This window comes from Sinohyriopsis cumingii, chromosome 2 (genome assembly GCF_028554795.1).
Source record: "Sinohyriopsis cumingii isolate HCF-2022 chromosome 2, ASM2855479v2, whole genome shotgun sequence".
Taxonomy (NCBI): domain Eukaryota; kingdom Metazoa; phylum Mollusca; class Bivalvia; order Unionida; family Unionidae; genus Sinohyriopsis; species Sinohyriopsis cumingii.
Window position 1 is genome coordinate 121091982 of NC_142962.1, and position 17341 is coordinate 121109322.

General features: G+C 36.0%; 1 protein-coding gene across 2 annotated transcripts; it reads right to left on the minus strand.

Moving 5' to 3' along the window:
- Positions 1-1082: 1082 nt before the first annotated feature.
- Positions 1083-13665, minus strand: LOC149805710 (uncharacterized). 2 transcript variants are annotated; one of them, XM_089950384.1, is made up of 4 exons: positions 13279-13665; positions 11203-11415; positions 3366-3572; positions 1083-1799 (listed from the first exon to the last, which is right to left on the minus strand). In XM_089950384.1, exons 1-4 carry the CDS (start codon positions 13552-13554, stop codon positions 1611-1613), a joined length of 885 nt encoding a protein of 294 aa, XP_089806510.1. In that variant the 5' UTR covers positions 13555-13665; the 3' UTR covers positions 1083-1610. The 2 variants fall into 2 exon arrangements, with proteins under 2 accessions (XP_089806510.1, XP_089806509.1); XM_089950383.1 differs by having other exon boundaries at positions 11200-11415; positions 13279-13664.
- Positions 13666-17341: the final 3676 nt, after the last annotated feature.

Consider the following 17341-nt stretch of genomic DNA (forward strand, 5'->3'; position numbering starts at 1 on the left):
TGTGCTTAACATTTATCCAGATTGTTGATTGTATTTGAAGATAATGGTCATGTCTAAATAGGATGCTTATTTGACTAATTTTTATCCAGATTGTTGATTGTATTTGAAGATAATGGTCATGTCTAAACAGGATGCTTATTTGACTAACTTTTGTCCATTATTTTAAGTTATAAATAACATGTTGACATAACTTTTTAAGTTAAGAATATTCTATACCATACATGTTTATGTAGCAAGAAGGTATGCAATAAAGATGGTTTACTGTAATGTGTTTTCTCAGATCTGAGGGTGCCGTGAATTCAGTGAAAATGAAATCAGAATTAAAACTACAGAAACCTAGGACTTCATTTCATTTGACTAAATGAAAATAACAAGTGACCAGTAAACAGAAGAATTTCTCAGGTTTTTACTAAATAAAGAATTTCATGAATTTTCAGACAAGGTAACCTCATTAAGGGAGATCACTCTAATGAATATACCCGGTATTCTTTATATGGTAGCATGGTAACAGCTTAATGTTTATGATACTCATGAATGCTTTTAAATAAGAAAAACATCCAACATGGCTTGTATCTTGAACCTGCCTTCTCATCTATCTGTTCCTCTTGACAACTCGGAGGTAGATTTTTTATACAGTGAAATACAATTCATATTCGGGGGCCCCGAGTGGCCAAGTGGTCTAAAGCGCTCTCTGTCACAGATCACTGCCATCTCACCTCTGTCTGCGTGGGTTCGAGTCTCGGATTCGGCTAATGTGGGTATGTGAAAAAGCTTGCCAGTAGCTTCTCAAGGGTCGGTGGTTCTTTCTGGGGATTTCCCGGGTTCTTCCTCCACCATTAATACTGGCGGCCATGTATAGCCTATCGTGTGCTGAAAAATGGCGTTAAACCCTACAACAACAACAACAACAACAATTCATATTCAAAACCTCTAGGAGTCAAAATTTTCTGTTTAAATATCTGATGTGTATGTCTCAGGAAGAAAAGAAAAACTTCCAAGTTACGAGAAACATCCAAGCATGTGATGCTCAAGTTATCAAGGTTAGTACTGTAATAACTTGACTAATTCAATGAAGATAGAAGTTCAAAAAAACATTCTTTATTTGTCATCAAGACATAGCCACATATAGCAAAAGGTCTATGAAAAAAGTGGACATATAATTTTATATCAAAATGTACACAAAAATGTAAAATGATGATAGTATGCTAGGACATTTAAATCTGGTGTCTTGGAAAAGCTGTGAACAATATTTTTTTTACAGTTTGTTTATTTAATACCATATTTACTTGCTTACAAGTCAAGTCAAACTGCAAACAACAAAGATCCTGATCTGCCATAACATAAACTGCCTGTAGACCAGGGTCTATCTTGCTTGTTGTAATGATTACCCCTAACAAACTGCACAGACCCAGATCTGCTGGTGCATTATGTGATGGCCGATATGGATTTGTGCAGTTTGCAGTTGGACTCATTTTATAAGTGAATATATACAGTAAATAAAGCTTTACTTGAATGGCAAACATCAAGTAATTGCACAAAAAAAAGCTGAGTAGAAAAGGTCATATTAACATGTGATTCAAAATATTTGAAAAACCACTACTTGAACCATTCTATGACTTTCGTCTCCAAACAGTGGCATGAGCAACTGTCCACTGATTTTTGTGAGCAGTCTCTCGGATGAAAAAAGGCATGTTTTTCTCCTCTATAAGATCGAAATCAGGTCCCAATTTCTTCTGCAGAGCCTGAAATCCACTGACTGGCCTCTTCTCCTTGTCATAGTAGCCACCAATCCATTTACTCTAAAAATTACAACATTTTGAATTAAAGAAGGTTTCAACAAATACAAGCACACATTTAATGAAGAATTTTAACAATTCTTTCAGGTTATTCTTTAACTGTTAAAACAGATGTAACAAACTGAGTAAAAATTACTTTTCCCTTGCCATTTAGTAACAAACCAAATGATCAATTATGGTTATATTGCATTATCTAGGCAAATATGAATAGTGTAATCAATTAGCTACAGTCGTCCCCCTCAGGAACGACCCCCCTGACCAACGGCCACCCACTCATTGCGGTCAGAATCCCTTGGCACCAATGAGTTTGTGTTAAAAATTAACCCTCAAGAAAAGCCACCCCTCTAATGTGACCAGCAACCAACATATTAGTGCACAAATGTAAAATTTACCCCTCACAAGCGGCCACATTTTATAATTAATATGTATCCAGAACCAGTATTTAAATATAGCAAGGTAAGTAATCCAATTATCTTTCCCTATGACTGTTTCTGGATGACAGGTTTTTGTTACTGAAAGAGGTGTTGTTTTGTTTTTTAATTGATGATTACGACTGGACGTAAATGTCAAGATCATAACATGGTCAGATAGAATTGGGGTCAACAATGTTTTGATAGAGCTTTGGGCTTATCACAGTGGATTTTTTTTAAACTGATGATTATGACAGACGTAATTGTCAAGATCATAACATGGTCAGGTAGGCTAAAAATAGATTTTGTGAATTAACACACACACACACAGAAACAATTAACCTTGAATAAAACGGGGTACCAGACAAAGATCGAAAAATGATGTGACAGTACATGTATCACTTCCTTTATAATAAGGTTTTTCATTTGCGTAAGATTTGTCTGCAAAATTAAACTGCAGTATTGTACAATTAGCAACACAGGAATAAATCATTACAAACCATTAACATGTCATCCTGTAAATGAAGAAATAATACTTCAGAAGGAAAAGTAAAAGTTATTCCACTTGATGACATTGGGGAGAGTTCACCTGCCGAAAGATTTTTGGGGGGGCAAGATTCAAATAAACAAAGATCATTAAAGATAAGGAGAATATTCTGAATCAGCAGGAAAATAAATATGAAACAATGTATGTACCAAGATTTAAAAAACGTTTTTGAATGGTTTTATAATGTGCATGCCAACATATCCAATTTACATTCCACGCGTGAGAATAAGTACTATTAATTTCTGTTACCTTGAAATAACTCTATTTTTAAGACAAGAAGAACATTTTAATAATTAATGCTACTTTTAAATGAAGATATTAGCTGCTTTAAGTTATATGTAGCTTTCCTGCTACATACACATTTACATACACATCTTATAAATATAGCCCCCCCTCCCCCTGGAAAGGCCACCAGTTTTATAAGTTCAACTTAACCAGTGCAGAAGTGGTGGCCATATAAGAGGGGGACCACTGTAATTATGATCATCTAATTACACTAATATAAATTTGGTAAATAATAAATCTAATAATTAATTGAACTAAAATTTATGTTTATAATTGGTTCATCTTTAAAAAGATGAAAATTAACAGTGTAGTATTGTAGTCAAGTACCTTGTCCGTAAATTGCTCCATCCATGTGTAAGGGGAGGTAATTACAAGAATGCCTCCTGAAGCAACAAGTCCTGGTAGACGCTCAAGGAAATCCATTGGGGAATGAAGCCTGCAAATAAGGTTAGCTGCTAGGACACAACCAAACTGACCCAAGTCAGTGGGAAGACTGCATGCATCACCTTTAATAAATTTAGTCTTGGACCTATCCTGAAATGAATACAATGAAACTTGTCTTTACTGATATCTCAAAAACAAGGTTCATGCATACAGTGTTTATGATTGCCATTTCCTCATTTCTTTTATATATTCAACCTCTATATGGAGGAAATCTGACTCCCAAAAAGATTTTTTTGTTTGTTTCTTTAATGTCCTTTATAGACAAGTTCCACACACACAAACATACGTGCACACACATATGCACTTGCACATACACACACATAAAACCAAACATTAAATCCACTAATAGGGCATTGACTGCCCAAGCTTTCGGTTCCAGAATGGGAGAGACAAATGATGGGAGTTTGGCATTCCACCTTGTTGCAAACAGGTCCCCCAACAGCTGGTCCCATCATGTATAGAACAGAGTGAAAACTGAAGGATGGAGTGACCATTGTGTCTGCATTAGTTGATTGTTCTGTGACAAAGAGTTAGCCAGTACATTGAGGCATCCCAGGATATGGCGAACATCAGGAGTTTTTGTTGACAACACCATTTAGAAAGTCCCACACCATGACATAAAGGTCTGGCAACTTGGATCCCCCTTGTCACTGGAGATAAGTCACCACTGTATGATTTGGTTCCTCCTTCTCGATTGAGATAAGTCATCACTATAACATTTTTGGATAGAATGAAAATTCTGTTGCCATGCAATTAGTCCTGCCACCAGTGAAAGGCTTTCACAATGGCCATCATCTCCAAAATTACTGATATGAAGACATCATTCCTGGGGAAGAGCAAGCAATGTTGGCTTCCTGAAAGGATGTTAGTAGGTGGGTTCCCCAGCCTTCCATACTTGCATTGGTACAGAGTGTAATCTGGGATGGTTATACTTGTAGAAGTATACCTGTTGAGGCCCAGTTATGTTGCCCCAATTCCACAGATGGTGCCTTGATTGGATGCAGATGGTGAGAGGATGGTCCAGTAGGCAAACTTAAGGACTCCATTTGTGCAGAAGAAACAGTTGCAATGGGTGCATAAGAAGCTGCCATGTTGAGCAAGCCTAGTAGGTGAAGAAATTCCTGTGTGGATAGAATTTCATGAAATGTAAGGTGCTACCATGAGTCATATTTTAATGTCCGATCCTGAGGGAGACAAAATACATTGCCTGTGTACCTAGGCGAACAAACTGTTGAGATGGTAGTAGGTTAGATTTTTCCTGGTTGACAAGAAGTCCCCACTGGCAACAAGGGTTGTCACATCTTGTTAGATCAAATTTAATGATGGTGCTGCAGGATGTTGTCCATGTAACTTGATGTTGCTGCTACAAAAATAGTCTGGACATGCACCATTACTCTATCAAAAGAGTGAAGACCGATGTTGAACCCTAGTGGGATTGCCCTGAAATGGTTTAGGATGTTGTAGGCAAATTGCAGGAATGTCCTGGGAACCTTGTGAAAAGAGACATTAAGGTATGCGCTGTTTAAGTCCACAGTGATGGCAAAGTCTCCCTTATGGACGATGTTCAAATGGATTGAGGGCACTTAGGCCAATCACTAAACATAGTGTTGTTTGCCTTTGGGACCAAGAAAAGTCCAATGAGGGGCCCTTGGAGCCTTTTGTTGATTCCTCATACTATCCCTATCTCAACACTGTGGCATGTGGGGGGAGGGAATATGTCTCCTTGATGGCTTGTTTGTACACTTCATCCTTCTGGACATTAAACAGAAGGTTAGAGGACAAAGGCTGTGTTCTTAGTCTGGCAGTAAAGTGGTCTTTCAGGAAAAGTGCAGGCAGAGAGTACTTAGGTGCGTTCCACCAATTGTACTTGCAGCTGTGGTTACGGCATTGGTCAAAGTGTGTTGAGTGGCTGTTTTCAGTATTTAGGCCATTCTTGACATGCAAGACCCTCATGCATGGCTGAGGTATTTGGAGTGGGAGAAGATAAGCTGTTACGTCTGTTGGAAGATAGCCATAGAGACGAAAGTCCAACATTCATGTCAAACAAACAATATGCTCACTAACTGCTGAGTGTCATCAAAAACCATCTTGTCCGTAATTGTGGCATGGTTATCCTCCATGACTGGTGGGAGGCAAAGGTAGAACCAACAACAACCACATGTCAGAATGTCTGTAACTCTCCCAGACAGAAGAGTAATTGAAGTCAGACTCTTCCATTCTGTTGTAAGATAAACAGCTGCTGGAGCTCTGGTCCAGATTGTTGATGTAGTAGGAGGAGGAGGACTAAACTATGGGGGTGGAAAACATCCTCAGTGGAGACTCAGAAGGCTGAATCTTCAATGCCATCGGATAATGTATAATAGAGGGCAGTTTTGGAGAATGTGCTAAGGTCCCCTGTAATGTTTGAGACTTTGCTGGTGAATAGGGACAAAGTCTGTCACTCACTAACTCATAGAACGCCCTGAATTAGAAACCATGACTACAAGACAGTCACTGAGTAAGAGTCCCTACTCATGGCAGAGCCTAGAGAAATTACAAAGCGACATCTTTTGAGGTATGAGGAACTATTCATGGCATAATACTAAATGAGTGTCTCAAGGTGGTATGAGGGTCAGACTGGTCCCAACACGTCTGTAAAAGTTGGGTTTGACATACTGGAAGCCAGGCTGTTAGTGATTGAGTCTATAATATTGATGTTTGGGACTTTGTGACCCCAAGTATATGGCCTAGGCTGGTTGCAATGGGAATAATCCATCTATCAGAGGATTTTGTCATGATCATTAGATGGGATGGTTTATGGTATATTTGGTCCAGGTAACCTGCCCATATGTCTGTTGAAAGAGTGAGGACCAGGCTATTAGCTGTTCTGCAAGAAGAATGAAGTTGGACCCCAAGGAGGCAAGGTAGAGGCAGACCTGCCAACCCTGACAAGTCCATCTCAGTAAGGCAGTTGAATTTTATCTGTAAGACTGACCAATTTTCAGTAAGGTGTAACAAAATATCAATAACTGCTACTCTAATACTGGAAAGCATAATTAAAAGTTTGACGCTTCGACGATATACATTATGTTCAACTGAAAAGTTTGTAAAGCATGCATAGACTTTATTTAACACTAGTACAGTTCCACAAACTCTAATTCCAAACCCTATGCAGCTCAATGGCTCGCTGCTATCTCTCAACTTGACATAATTCTTGAAAATTCTTTTCCATTTCACATGATGATGGCAATCATATCTCCCCCCACGAGTCATATTCAATTGGCACGTAATGTCCAATAAACGTAATTGTGTCCTTTCTAGCTTTTATTCACAAGGATCTGAATACTCCTTTTTATTCTTCTGTGTTGATTATTAACACTTTTCTAGAAGCTTATTTTCCCTTTTGTCTTAAACATGCACTGCTTTCTAGACGCTACATAAAAAAATTATATAATCAAAAGATTGATCGTGCAGACACTGCACATGAACAAATAGGTGCAGTTTATCAAAAAAAAACCACATATGAACCAATTATCTGGATTTTGTGTCAACTATAATCTTTCTGTAGTTTTTGCTAGCATGCCATTAGTCTGTATTTTAATGCTAATAAGACTTATGGCAAAATCATAAGTGTTGGCAGGTCTGTAATAGCAGGTCTACAAATGTCCTGTGATGACTTGGATGCCAGTGCTCTTTCAGAGCATGTCAATGACCAGCACTTTGTGACAGTCCTGCTTCAACCACCTGTTGAGTCGGAAAATGTGAAAAAATTCAGTGGGTGTAAGCACCTCCCCAGATGTACACATTGTCATTGTACGAGTACATCAGAAGAATATGATCCAATAGCTTGGCAGCAAGATCAAAGACTTCAAATAGCTGCTGAATGGTGGGAAAATGTGCTGATATTTACGAAGACTGAATTCAGAGGCAAAAAGACCCAGTGATGTACATGTGTATAAGAGTACATCAAATAAACAACTTTAGCTTTCATTATTGTGTTCATTTCCAAGTGTAGCCAAATAAGTAGTGCGTATGACTTCAAAATCATGAAAATACTGAGAGTTAAACAAAATGATGTTTGCAAATCTGGATAAGAAATTGTGGGTTAAACGGCAAATTGATGAAGATTGTAACGAGATTCAGAAAAGTGCTAAAGTGGCTAGAACTGATAGTTTGCATAGAGCATTACAACCAGATGTAAGAAAGTGTATGATGCCTAGGTTAGTGCTTGAAATAGGACCTTTCCTTGGCCTGAAATAATTCACTCTCACTCTAATGAACAAACAACAGCTATATGTCCATGAAGTTAGAAAATTAAATTCCGTGGCAACCACTGGTTCTTCTCATCTGGAAATTTAGCCACTTCAGGTATGCCCAATATGCTTCTGGTAGGGGACTGCAACCTTTGCTCGAGTCCCTCCTTTTTCCCCAAAAATAGGAGTCCTGGACTCCTAATTTTAAAATCGTAGCAAAACCGCTGTTAATCATTAAAAGGTTGGCCCAGAAATTTATAACAGACAGTCTAATAAAGCAATGAAGCATACAGGTACAAATATTATGACAAGACCACCTCCACAATGGAGAATTATAAACCTGTGGGCCTGCACATGTGATGTTTGAATACCCTGTGGACGCAGAGTATACCAAATGATGGTTACCTGGAAAAAAGTGATAGCAGATATCAGTTACAATGCTACCTGTAGGGGAGGTCAAGGACGGTCTGTACAGGTAGAATCATTGAAGTATGGCATTAAAAGCTAAGGATACTGTGGTAAATGAAACTCACATGTATGTACCAGAATAGATGGAATTATATATATCCAAGGAATTTACTAAGAGGATAAAGACATGCACACATATAAAAAATGAAGTCCGAACCTATCTTGTGAAGTCGCATTGGCTACCCATGAGAGCAAATAAATACTTGTTAAATATGATGGAACATTAATGCAGATAATCATGACTCAAGTGTCGCCTACATGAACATGCATAAACAGGACATGACTGAAAAAACCATGTATAGAGCACTGACCTGTATTTGTCTGACCAGAGCTGAAGAAATAAACAGATGTACACGAGTGTCTATATTACACACAAAACAAATCTTAACAGAAAAGGGAACTGAGGTACCGTAAAAAGACTACAAAAAGTAGGTGCGACAGTATCCAGTATGAGGCAGTACATGTACTTGTAGAAAGAAAAGGCCCACAATACACAGTTAAAATAATCATCAGATGGCCCATAAATAACCGTAACATACTGAATCAACAAACAAGAAAATATTTAGTGGAAGACAGAAATTACATACAATTCAACAGAAAAAGCAGCTCTCTTGAAAAGGATGATTTCAGTCTTACAAAGGAATACATGTTCTTAAAACATTAGCACACAATATCAAATAACTTTATGCAAAAAATGACATTCTTCTCAACTTTTTAACCGAATTTCTTCCAAACGTTGGAGTGCATATTTTTCAGGCACCATGATGGCATATGTGACAAGTGTCATGTGTGTGATTCAAGGTTCATAAATATAACTTTATTTTGTGAAAGTCAACATTAATCTGTGATAAATACAACAATTCTGTAAAAACGTTACTAATTTTTTTAATTATTTTTCCATGAAAACCCAATTTTTCCTAGTAAAAACTGTTTCTTCAAGAATACTTACCCAATCATAATACTTTAGGGAACTACTACTACCTCACAAATCCAGCCCTCACAGATACTAATTTTAGCTAAGGGAGCTAAAAGATGACTGCCAACCTATATGGGGTCGGGCAGAGTAATTTCCCCTTAGTTATAAGGGCTGGCAATAACATGTCAGTTACTACTTCTGATTGTGCCAAGAAGCACGCTCTAGTCACAAGAGACATTACAAAAGCGAGAATCTACAAGGAAGATATACCATTACAAGTAAACTTATTAAAGAAGAAATGAAAAGATTCTTAAAATATCATTAAATTTATAATAAGCTTACTTGTCAAGTTCCATCAATTCCTTACTGATGGTCACTACCATAATACCAATTGAGTGCTATAGTACTAGGGTACATACCACCAGAACAAAATAACATGGTAAACTGGTATACTGGTAATATCATGCACCCCTATCCTCAATGATTAATAAGTTTTCTCTAAAATTGTTATTTGTAAAAATAAGTTTTCTTTCTGAAAACTATACCATAGAATTCCACCAGGTGACAGCATTTTATGCCATTCCACTGCCATTAATTGATGACAAGCAGATTTACTACATATCAATGAATTAACAGACATTTCCAGCCATTACTGAACAGTTTTATTTGATCAGGTCCTCAAACGCATATTAAAGGAATATAATAAAAACTAGTTGTTATTGCAAGTTTCTTTCTTCTTTTTAATAAGGGCCTAGGCTATCTATCTATCTATCTATCTATCTCTATATATATATATATATATATATATATATATATATATATATATATATATATATATAGTTCAAAACACCTAGTATGTGCTGGCACACAACCACACAATACAAATTAAAAGAACATGGTGAGGGACTGCTGTGGTATCTATAGCACACACTTGGTGGCAATTGTTCAATGATAATATTTTTATAATTCAAAGCTTTCACACCTCTTTTGTCCTGTGTTTTGCTGTTAAAGAGTGTTCAAACCATAGGGATAGTATAATTACCAAACAAATACATGAGATAATTATGGGAACCTTACATCCAATGCCTGAGAGTCATTCAGCTCGTTTGCCAGTCATATCCAGCAAGTAAGGCCATTTCAGATAGATTAAATATGTCAGGTTTTTTTAACTGCAGTCACTGATTATAATGTTGCCCATGGGAACCTTAAAGTGTCCTCCCATATGAGTCAGTCACCTTGTGATAAAATATATCATATATATAATTTTATAACTACGTAATAAGACCGCTCTGGTAGCCTAGTGGTTAGAGCATCCACCTTGGATGTGGGAGTTTGTAGGTTCAATCCCCCGCAGAGTCATACCAAAAACTTACAAAAATGGTACTAACAGCTGCCTCGCTTGGCGCTCAGCATTAAGAAGTTAGTGTTAGGACTGGTCGGCCTGGTATCAGGATAATGTGTCTGGGTGGGACATCATGCTACATGTCTGCAGCATGATGCCCAAGTGCTAGACATCACTATAAACTGTCACACTGCAGACATCGTAGCGATATGACTGAAAAATTGTTAAAGCTACACAAAAAGTCCAAATCACACATACTTTCATATATGCTACATAATACAGGATCAATGACCTTAACCTCTTAGAAGGAATCATGTTTTATTGATGTTATTTACAGAGAAAGTGGGATAAAACAGTATTAAAATAAAGGCAAAGTAAACAACTTAAGTATTAAGGTTTCTCTAGGGTGTTGATGGATGGATGGATGGATGGATTTATGGACAGATGAATGACAATGCACACAGATGCCAAAATATGGCTACATTGAGCTAACACCAAAATGGGCTTGACATAAAATGTATGGAGATAATGAATTCATTACATTTTATTTTAATTCTTGGTTAAAGTAACAAACATAACACTTTGTGTGTTTTTACTGACATAGTATCTTTCAATATCCCTCAGAAGAAGGTTACTTTACTTACAATTCCTGTCACTTTGTGACTTCCATGAACAGAGTTAAAAAGAGAGACAAATCTTACTGTAAACTGTAACCAATGATAAGCACTAACACTGAATGTGTATCTGTTTATCACATACCACCTCATCATCCACTCTGGCAGTCAGTGAAGTCCTCAAATCTCCCTCATCTAGTACATTATACTGCATACATCCATCGACCTTCAGCTTGTTACATACATCTACAAAGGCCTGGCTGTAGTCTAGACCAATTACAGAGTCAAATATCTTTGCCAACTCAAACGATGAGCGACCAACTGCACAGCCGATGTCAAAAGCTCTTGATGGAATTCCATCCTAAAAAAGATTATTATTAACTAAATTGAATAATTAAATAACAAGGATCTGATTATTGATATCTGGCATTTTAGGCCAAATAAAAAAGTATGAGTGATTCTGGTTGCACAACTGCCCCTGTTTGTTTCTGCCAGCTCTATGGTTGTTTTGCAACAAACAAACTAAATTGGAAAATAAAAAAAAAAATTTATAGAGAAAACAAATTAATAAAGGAAGGTAACTATGATCAAAGCTAAAAACAGGATGCAAAGTTGCAAAGAAAACTCCAATCTTTATCATTGCTGATAGTTTAGGAGAGTAATAACTCCAGTACTAGACTGACCACAATAAAGTCACACTGCTAATGTAGCTGATGTCAAAAGTGTGCTGCAAATTACAATTATGCATCAAGTACAAAAGTTAAGAAACTGAAAATTTCACACTGATCATCATGATGTAAAATTTCAATGCTTTGCACATTATTTAGACCCATCTGAGAATTTTATAATTTGACTTTGTTTGATAAATATATGCATTATATTTTATCTTTTCCACACTAAGCCAGTGCTAGTCTGATAAAAATCCAGATGTTCAGTTATGTTGTTGTTTTGGGTTTTAATGCAATTTTTAAACACCACAGGCTATAAAAGTCAGTCAGTATATCTGGTGGAGGAAGAACCACTGAAAATCCTGGGAAGAACAAATGACCCATGGATAACCAATGTCTATCCCTTCTCACATACTATGTTGGCCAAGTCTGTAGCTTGAACCCATGTGGACAGAGGTAAAAAGTCAGTTATCTGAAAAGATGAGTGCCTTAGACCACGCAGCCGCCTGGTCACCCAACTAGTTATGTAACCTCATTGTGTAGTGCAGTGAAGGTCCATCATCAACATGCTTTATAGCACAATAAAAATAAAATAATGGGTACTGAATGAAATGTCACACATTTTTTTGTAAATACAGGCAAATGCTGCAATTCATTAAATGCATCATCTCCAGCATCGTAATAATAGCGGTTACTGGGAACACATCAATTTACTCACAAGAACTGTGATTTGTTTTTGTTTGAACAGTAATACAGAAAAAAATAAAATATGATTGGAGCAATTTTGATATGAATTATTTTACTTTTTTTTCCCTAGTTATAACACTCGTCAATCATACTTTATTAGACAGGTATCATAAACGGCTGATCGTTTCCTTCCGGAACAAAAAAGGTATGATAAAGACTGATCGTTCCAGAACGGAGGTAATCTCTGGATTAGACGATGTAAGTCAGTTTAATTCATATATAATAAAAAATTTAAAGTAAATCTATTATATAACGTCGGCAAATAGGACTCATTCTTTTCACTTTCATTCTGTGTATGTATTACTACAAATCTGTTTATTATATCTGTCTAATCAAGTACGACCGAGTGACGCCATTACTTGAATTTAGCTATACAGTAAACATGAATAAAATAATTCATACCAAAATCACATAAATCATCTTATTTTCCTTTATATTATTATTAGTTAAAAATAATCAAATAATATTTCCTGTGTGTACACCGATATATACACACCGAGAATATGTAAATATATGTATACTTCAGTGCATAATTGGGGTTATCACATTAATATTATAAATATTATCCAAACATTTTTTCAGCGGTTATCGTGCAAGACTCACAAATGAAAGGGTCTGCCCATATCGGCTACCTCCCATGTCATACCCCTACTGACACTTGATTCTGTGGAAACTAATGTCTACGCTCACCATGTTATTACGGTGAGTGTATACGTTAGTTTCAACAGAATCAAGTGCCTGTGGCTAAATATTTTCCAACATCATACAACACCAAACCAAACGAATCATACTGTAAAGAAGTAAATTACCATATCCTTAAAATGCTTGGTGCACAGTTCTGCGCAGCGCTTAGGAAAGTGTAGGGAATCTTTTGGGCCAAAATCATAACTCAAAATTTCTGCATCCTTTCCATAATGGAAAACAAGATATTCGCTGACAAGTTTCTCGGTTTCATACAAGTTCTTCTCTCGTTGTCTCTTCCTCTCTTTCCAGAGCTTGTAACTTGTGTAAATGGATACCCCTGCACTGAGGCAAATTGTGGTAATAGCAACCATTTTATGGTCAACTCCAAATAATGTTGCCATTGTAATCCTAATGTAAAATTAAATTTCTAAATACAGATGTCACAATTGGGAACATAACAAAATGAAAATAAAAAAAGCTGGCCCGTGCTTGCCAGTGCGGGGTGGTTTAAAGAACGGAACGGACCAGAACGAATGCATTCAGCGGAACGGACCGAAATGAATCGGAATTTTCATATTTACAAGATGTTTGTTCTCGATATTATTTTTTATTGTATTAAACTGTATAGTCATGGATCTAAATATTTATAGGTAAATGCATTTGGGGAACTTTTGATATTATTTATTACAATTTATTCCGGGAACAAATGTAATACTCATAATTTAAAGCATTTTATTATAGATTACAATAAAAGGAACGTCTTTTTTTGTCCAAGAACGTCTTGGTTTCTTTTCAAAAATTGTAATTAAGTTTCCATGTCTGCTAAAACGTTTACTATTATTCTTTATTATCTATATTTAATACCAATTTATTTTTTTATAGCCAGCAAGTATGCATTTGGTTACTTAAATTTAATATCCGTTAATGATGCAGTCAGAAAATAAAATAAAAAATAAAAATAAAATATTACCGAGTACAAGCATTTCGTATCTTCCGATAATTACATCTGTTCCAGTTCGTTCTGGTGGTAGTACTAAAGTGCAAAAAGAATTTCTTTTCGCGAAAAGAAGAAATACGTGCGAAAAGAAATCTTATTTATTTCTTTAAATAATTTCAATAACTCTTTTATTTAATAAAAAGATAATGAAATCACATTGAACAATGCATTTACAACATGATTTTCGTGACGTTTGGGACTTATGACCAGTCTGCATGTACTGGGGTTTGTCAGATGAATTGCGAAAATAAGAATATGTGCGAAAGGATCATATATTTTCTTTATTTCTGAATCAAATTTAAAAAAATAAATTAAAATGAAAGATAATGACAAAACACAATGACCAATGCAATTTACAACATGTATTTTCATGACATTTTTGTTCTAGGACCAGTCAGTACATACTGCCGTATGTAAGCTGACCTGCGAAAAGAAGAAATAAATGCTAAAATAATTGGTATTTTATTTCTTGATCAAATTCAATTTTTAAAAAATTCAAAAAAAGATAACGACAAAACACATTAAATAATGTATTTCTAACATGAATTTTCATGACATTTTGGGCCTACGACTAAAGTGCCATTGTCCCTAAGGTATCCCCATTCACTACTGACCAGTCAGTACGTGTTGCCTTATGTAGAGTGGCTTTCGAAAAGAAGAAATAAGTGCGAAAAAACTTCTGTTTTCTTTATCAATTTCAAAATTCTTTCATAACATGAAAGTTGACAAATACATTGATTGTAGCATAAGGTATGTAAAATGACTTGCAAAGAGAATAAGTACAAAGCAAAACGCATTTTCTAGTAATTTCTTTATTACTTGTTCCAATTTCATTATTCTTCTTTTTAAAAGCCAACGGCATTAAGAAACATATGGACAACATACCAATATTAGAATGTTTTGTTATATGACCTTTCAGTACAAAACACGATGCCTTTAAAATATTTGTCAAAGGAATATGCAAGTGCAGAAAGACTATGTGTTTCCTTTATTGCTTGATCAAATGGAATATATATTTCAAGGAAGACAAAAGATAAAATTACACTGAAGTAAACTAGGCATAATTTTTGAAAATATATTTATTATACGACTTGTAACAATTAGATCAACGCGCAAAAAAAAAGAACACACAGGTTCCTTCTAAGTTTATCTTACATGAATAAGTCCCTCTGGGTAATAACGCCGTCCATTAGAGGATTGCTGCGTTGTTATCAATTTTCTTTTTGCTGAATGAATTCTCGACCTTTCCGCCCCTTTTCTTTTCGTTTGGTTTAGTTTTCTCCGCGACGAAGATGGTATTACTATCGTTCTATTTCCATCCATGGACACAACAGCATAAGGGTTCGTTTTCCCGACATCTGACAAAGAGCGATTCACTCTTCGTTCCCGTTATTCCTCAGAAATAAATCTATCAAGATCTATGTCATGTTGCAAGAATATTTCTTTTAACTTGTAATTGATCATGTTCCTCAATTTTCAACAACTCTCTACTTTGTCACCGTACACAATGTCTTACAGCGTTTTGAAGATCGTTGAAAGAACCTGGAACATCCAGTCGATCGCAGACTTCAAAATATGGTTATCACTCTCGGAATTTGTATTCGTCCAATTAAACGGAATTCTACATTTCCTAGCCAGTTTTGTTATGTTTTATTTTCCTGAAGTGGCAGCAATTTCTGGTCAAAATAGGTTCTGAAAGGCTTTCCACTCACCGTTTCATCCAAAATGTATATTTCCCTGTGGAGTCTGTCAATACGAGTGGAATATGTGTAGATTCAACGATACCGTCTGTGCCAAAGATGTCCGTCGGAGTATTGTGACCTCACTTGCAAGAGTCTGCTGTTCTATGGGAACATAACCCTTCCTTCCCATGCTTTGGTTTTCTCCAGGATTATGGTTGCTGTAGTTGAGCCATGGTTCAATGCCCAGCAATTGTTGCAAAACTCAGAACGTTTCCTGTATTTCCATCTTTATACACTGGATGTATTGCGCATCACAAAATAATAGCCATCCTTTCGATGCGTTTGTATTTCGTTTAAAACTTTGAAGGAAATTTAAGAATATTGGAAGTGTCATTTATGTCCACGAATGTCTTTCCAAGGGGTCCCGGAGTGAATATTGGCTCTTTTTGTACATTGTATGGAACTGTTTTAATCAGTTTCAACTGGATTTTGGTCAATCTCGTTTGTTGACATCGGCCCTTCTTGCAAAGAGTCTACATGCATGTCAGTTGTAGACAAAGATGATGTATTCGCATCAATTTACTCTTCTATAATTGTTGAACGGTTGCCTTCTTGATTAACCTATAATGGTTCAGTTTCCATTGAATTTGTTTTATTGTTCGTATTCCTGTATTGCTAATATATCAGGAGCACTGTGCCTTGGCAATTCTACCAGGGGCACAAAATGATTTGGTATCCATTCCCACTTGGGTTTCCTTCATAAATTGGAGTTTTCACGGTCGAGTTCCACTGTGTTAGTCGACATTATTGTTATTGATCCGTTTTTAGGGTCCGAAATGGAAGGGTTGGAGGTCATGTTCACGCTCTTTAATACATTATGTTTGGTCCTGTTAACACTTGTCATGAAAATTCACGTTTATAAATGCATTAGTCAACGTGTTTTAACGTTATCTTCCATTCATTCAAAAAACAAAAAAAGAAGAAGAAGAAGAAGAAAAGAATTATTAACTTTGATAAAGAAATATAGATAATACGATATTACGAGTTCTTTTCGCACTTATTTCGTCTTTTCGCGAGTAATTTGACATACTGCAGTATGTACTTACTAGTCGTAGGACCAAAATGTCGTAAAACAAATTCGTGTTGTAAATGCATTTGTCAAAGTGTTTTGTCATTATCTTCCTTTTAAAAGAAGAATTTTTTAATTTGATAAAGAAGTAAAGAATATAGGAGTTCTTTTGGCACTTATCTCTTTTATTCGCAAAAAGAAGTTCTTTTCGCATTTTAGTACTACCGCGTTCCTGGTGAGTCTACCTACATGCTTTGCCGGTATCTTTCCGATGTTATGGAGAAGAAATAAAAACGTATGATAAAACACACTGCAATTCAATCATTTTGAGGTCGTGAGGATGATGAGGGTATTTCGAAGTTAACAAGAACTTTATCTGCCTTTATGTCAGGTTATTAGAGAAGCCTCGGATGACAGTCGTCGGCATTGAAAACTATATT

Bases quoted from the DNA above. Each gene is read 5' to 3' on its own strand.
- LOC149805710 (XM_089950383.1), bottom strand. From the start codon at position 13,554: ATGGCAACATTATTTGGAGTTGACCATAAAATGGTTGCTATTACCACA. The intron at 11,416-13,278 runs GTAATTTACTTC...AATCTTTTTTAG, and splicing joins CCAAGCATTTTAAGGATATG to GATGGAATTCCATCAAGAGC. The intron at 1,800-3,365 runs GTACTTGACTAC...TGTAATTTTTAG, and splicing joins TGGAGCAATTTACGGACAAG to AGTAAATGGATTGGTGGCTA.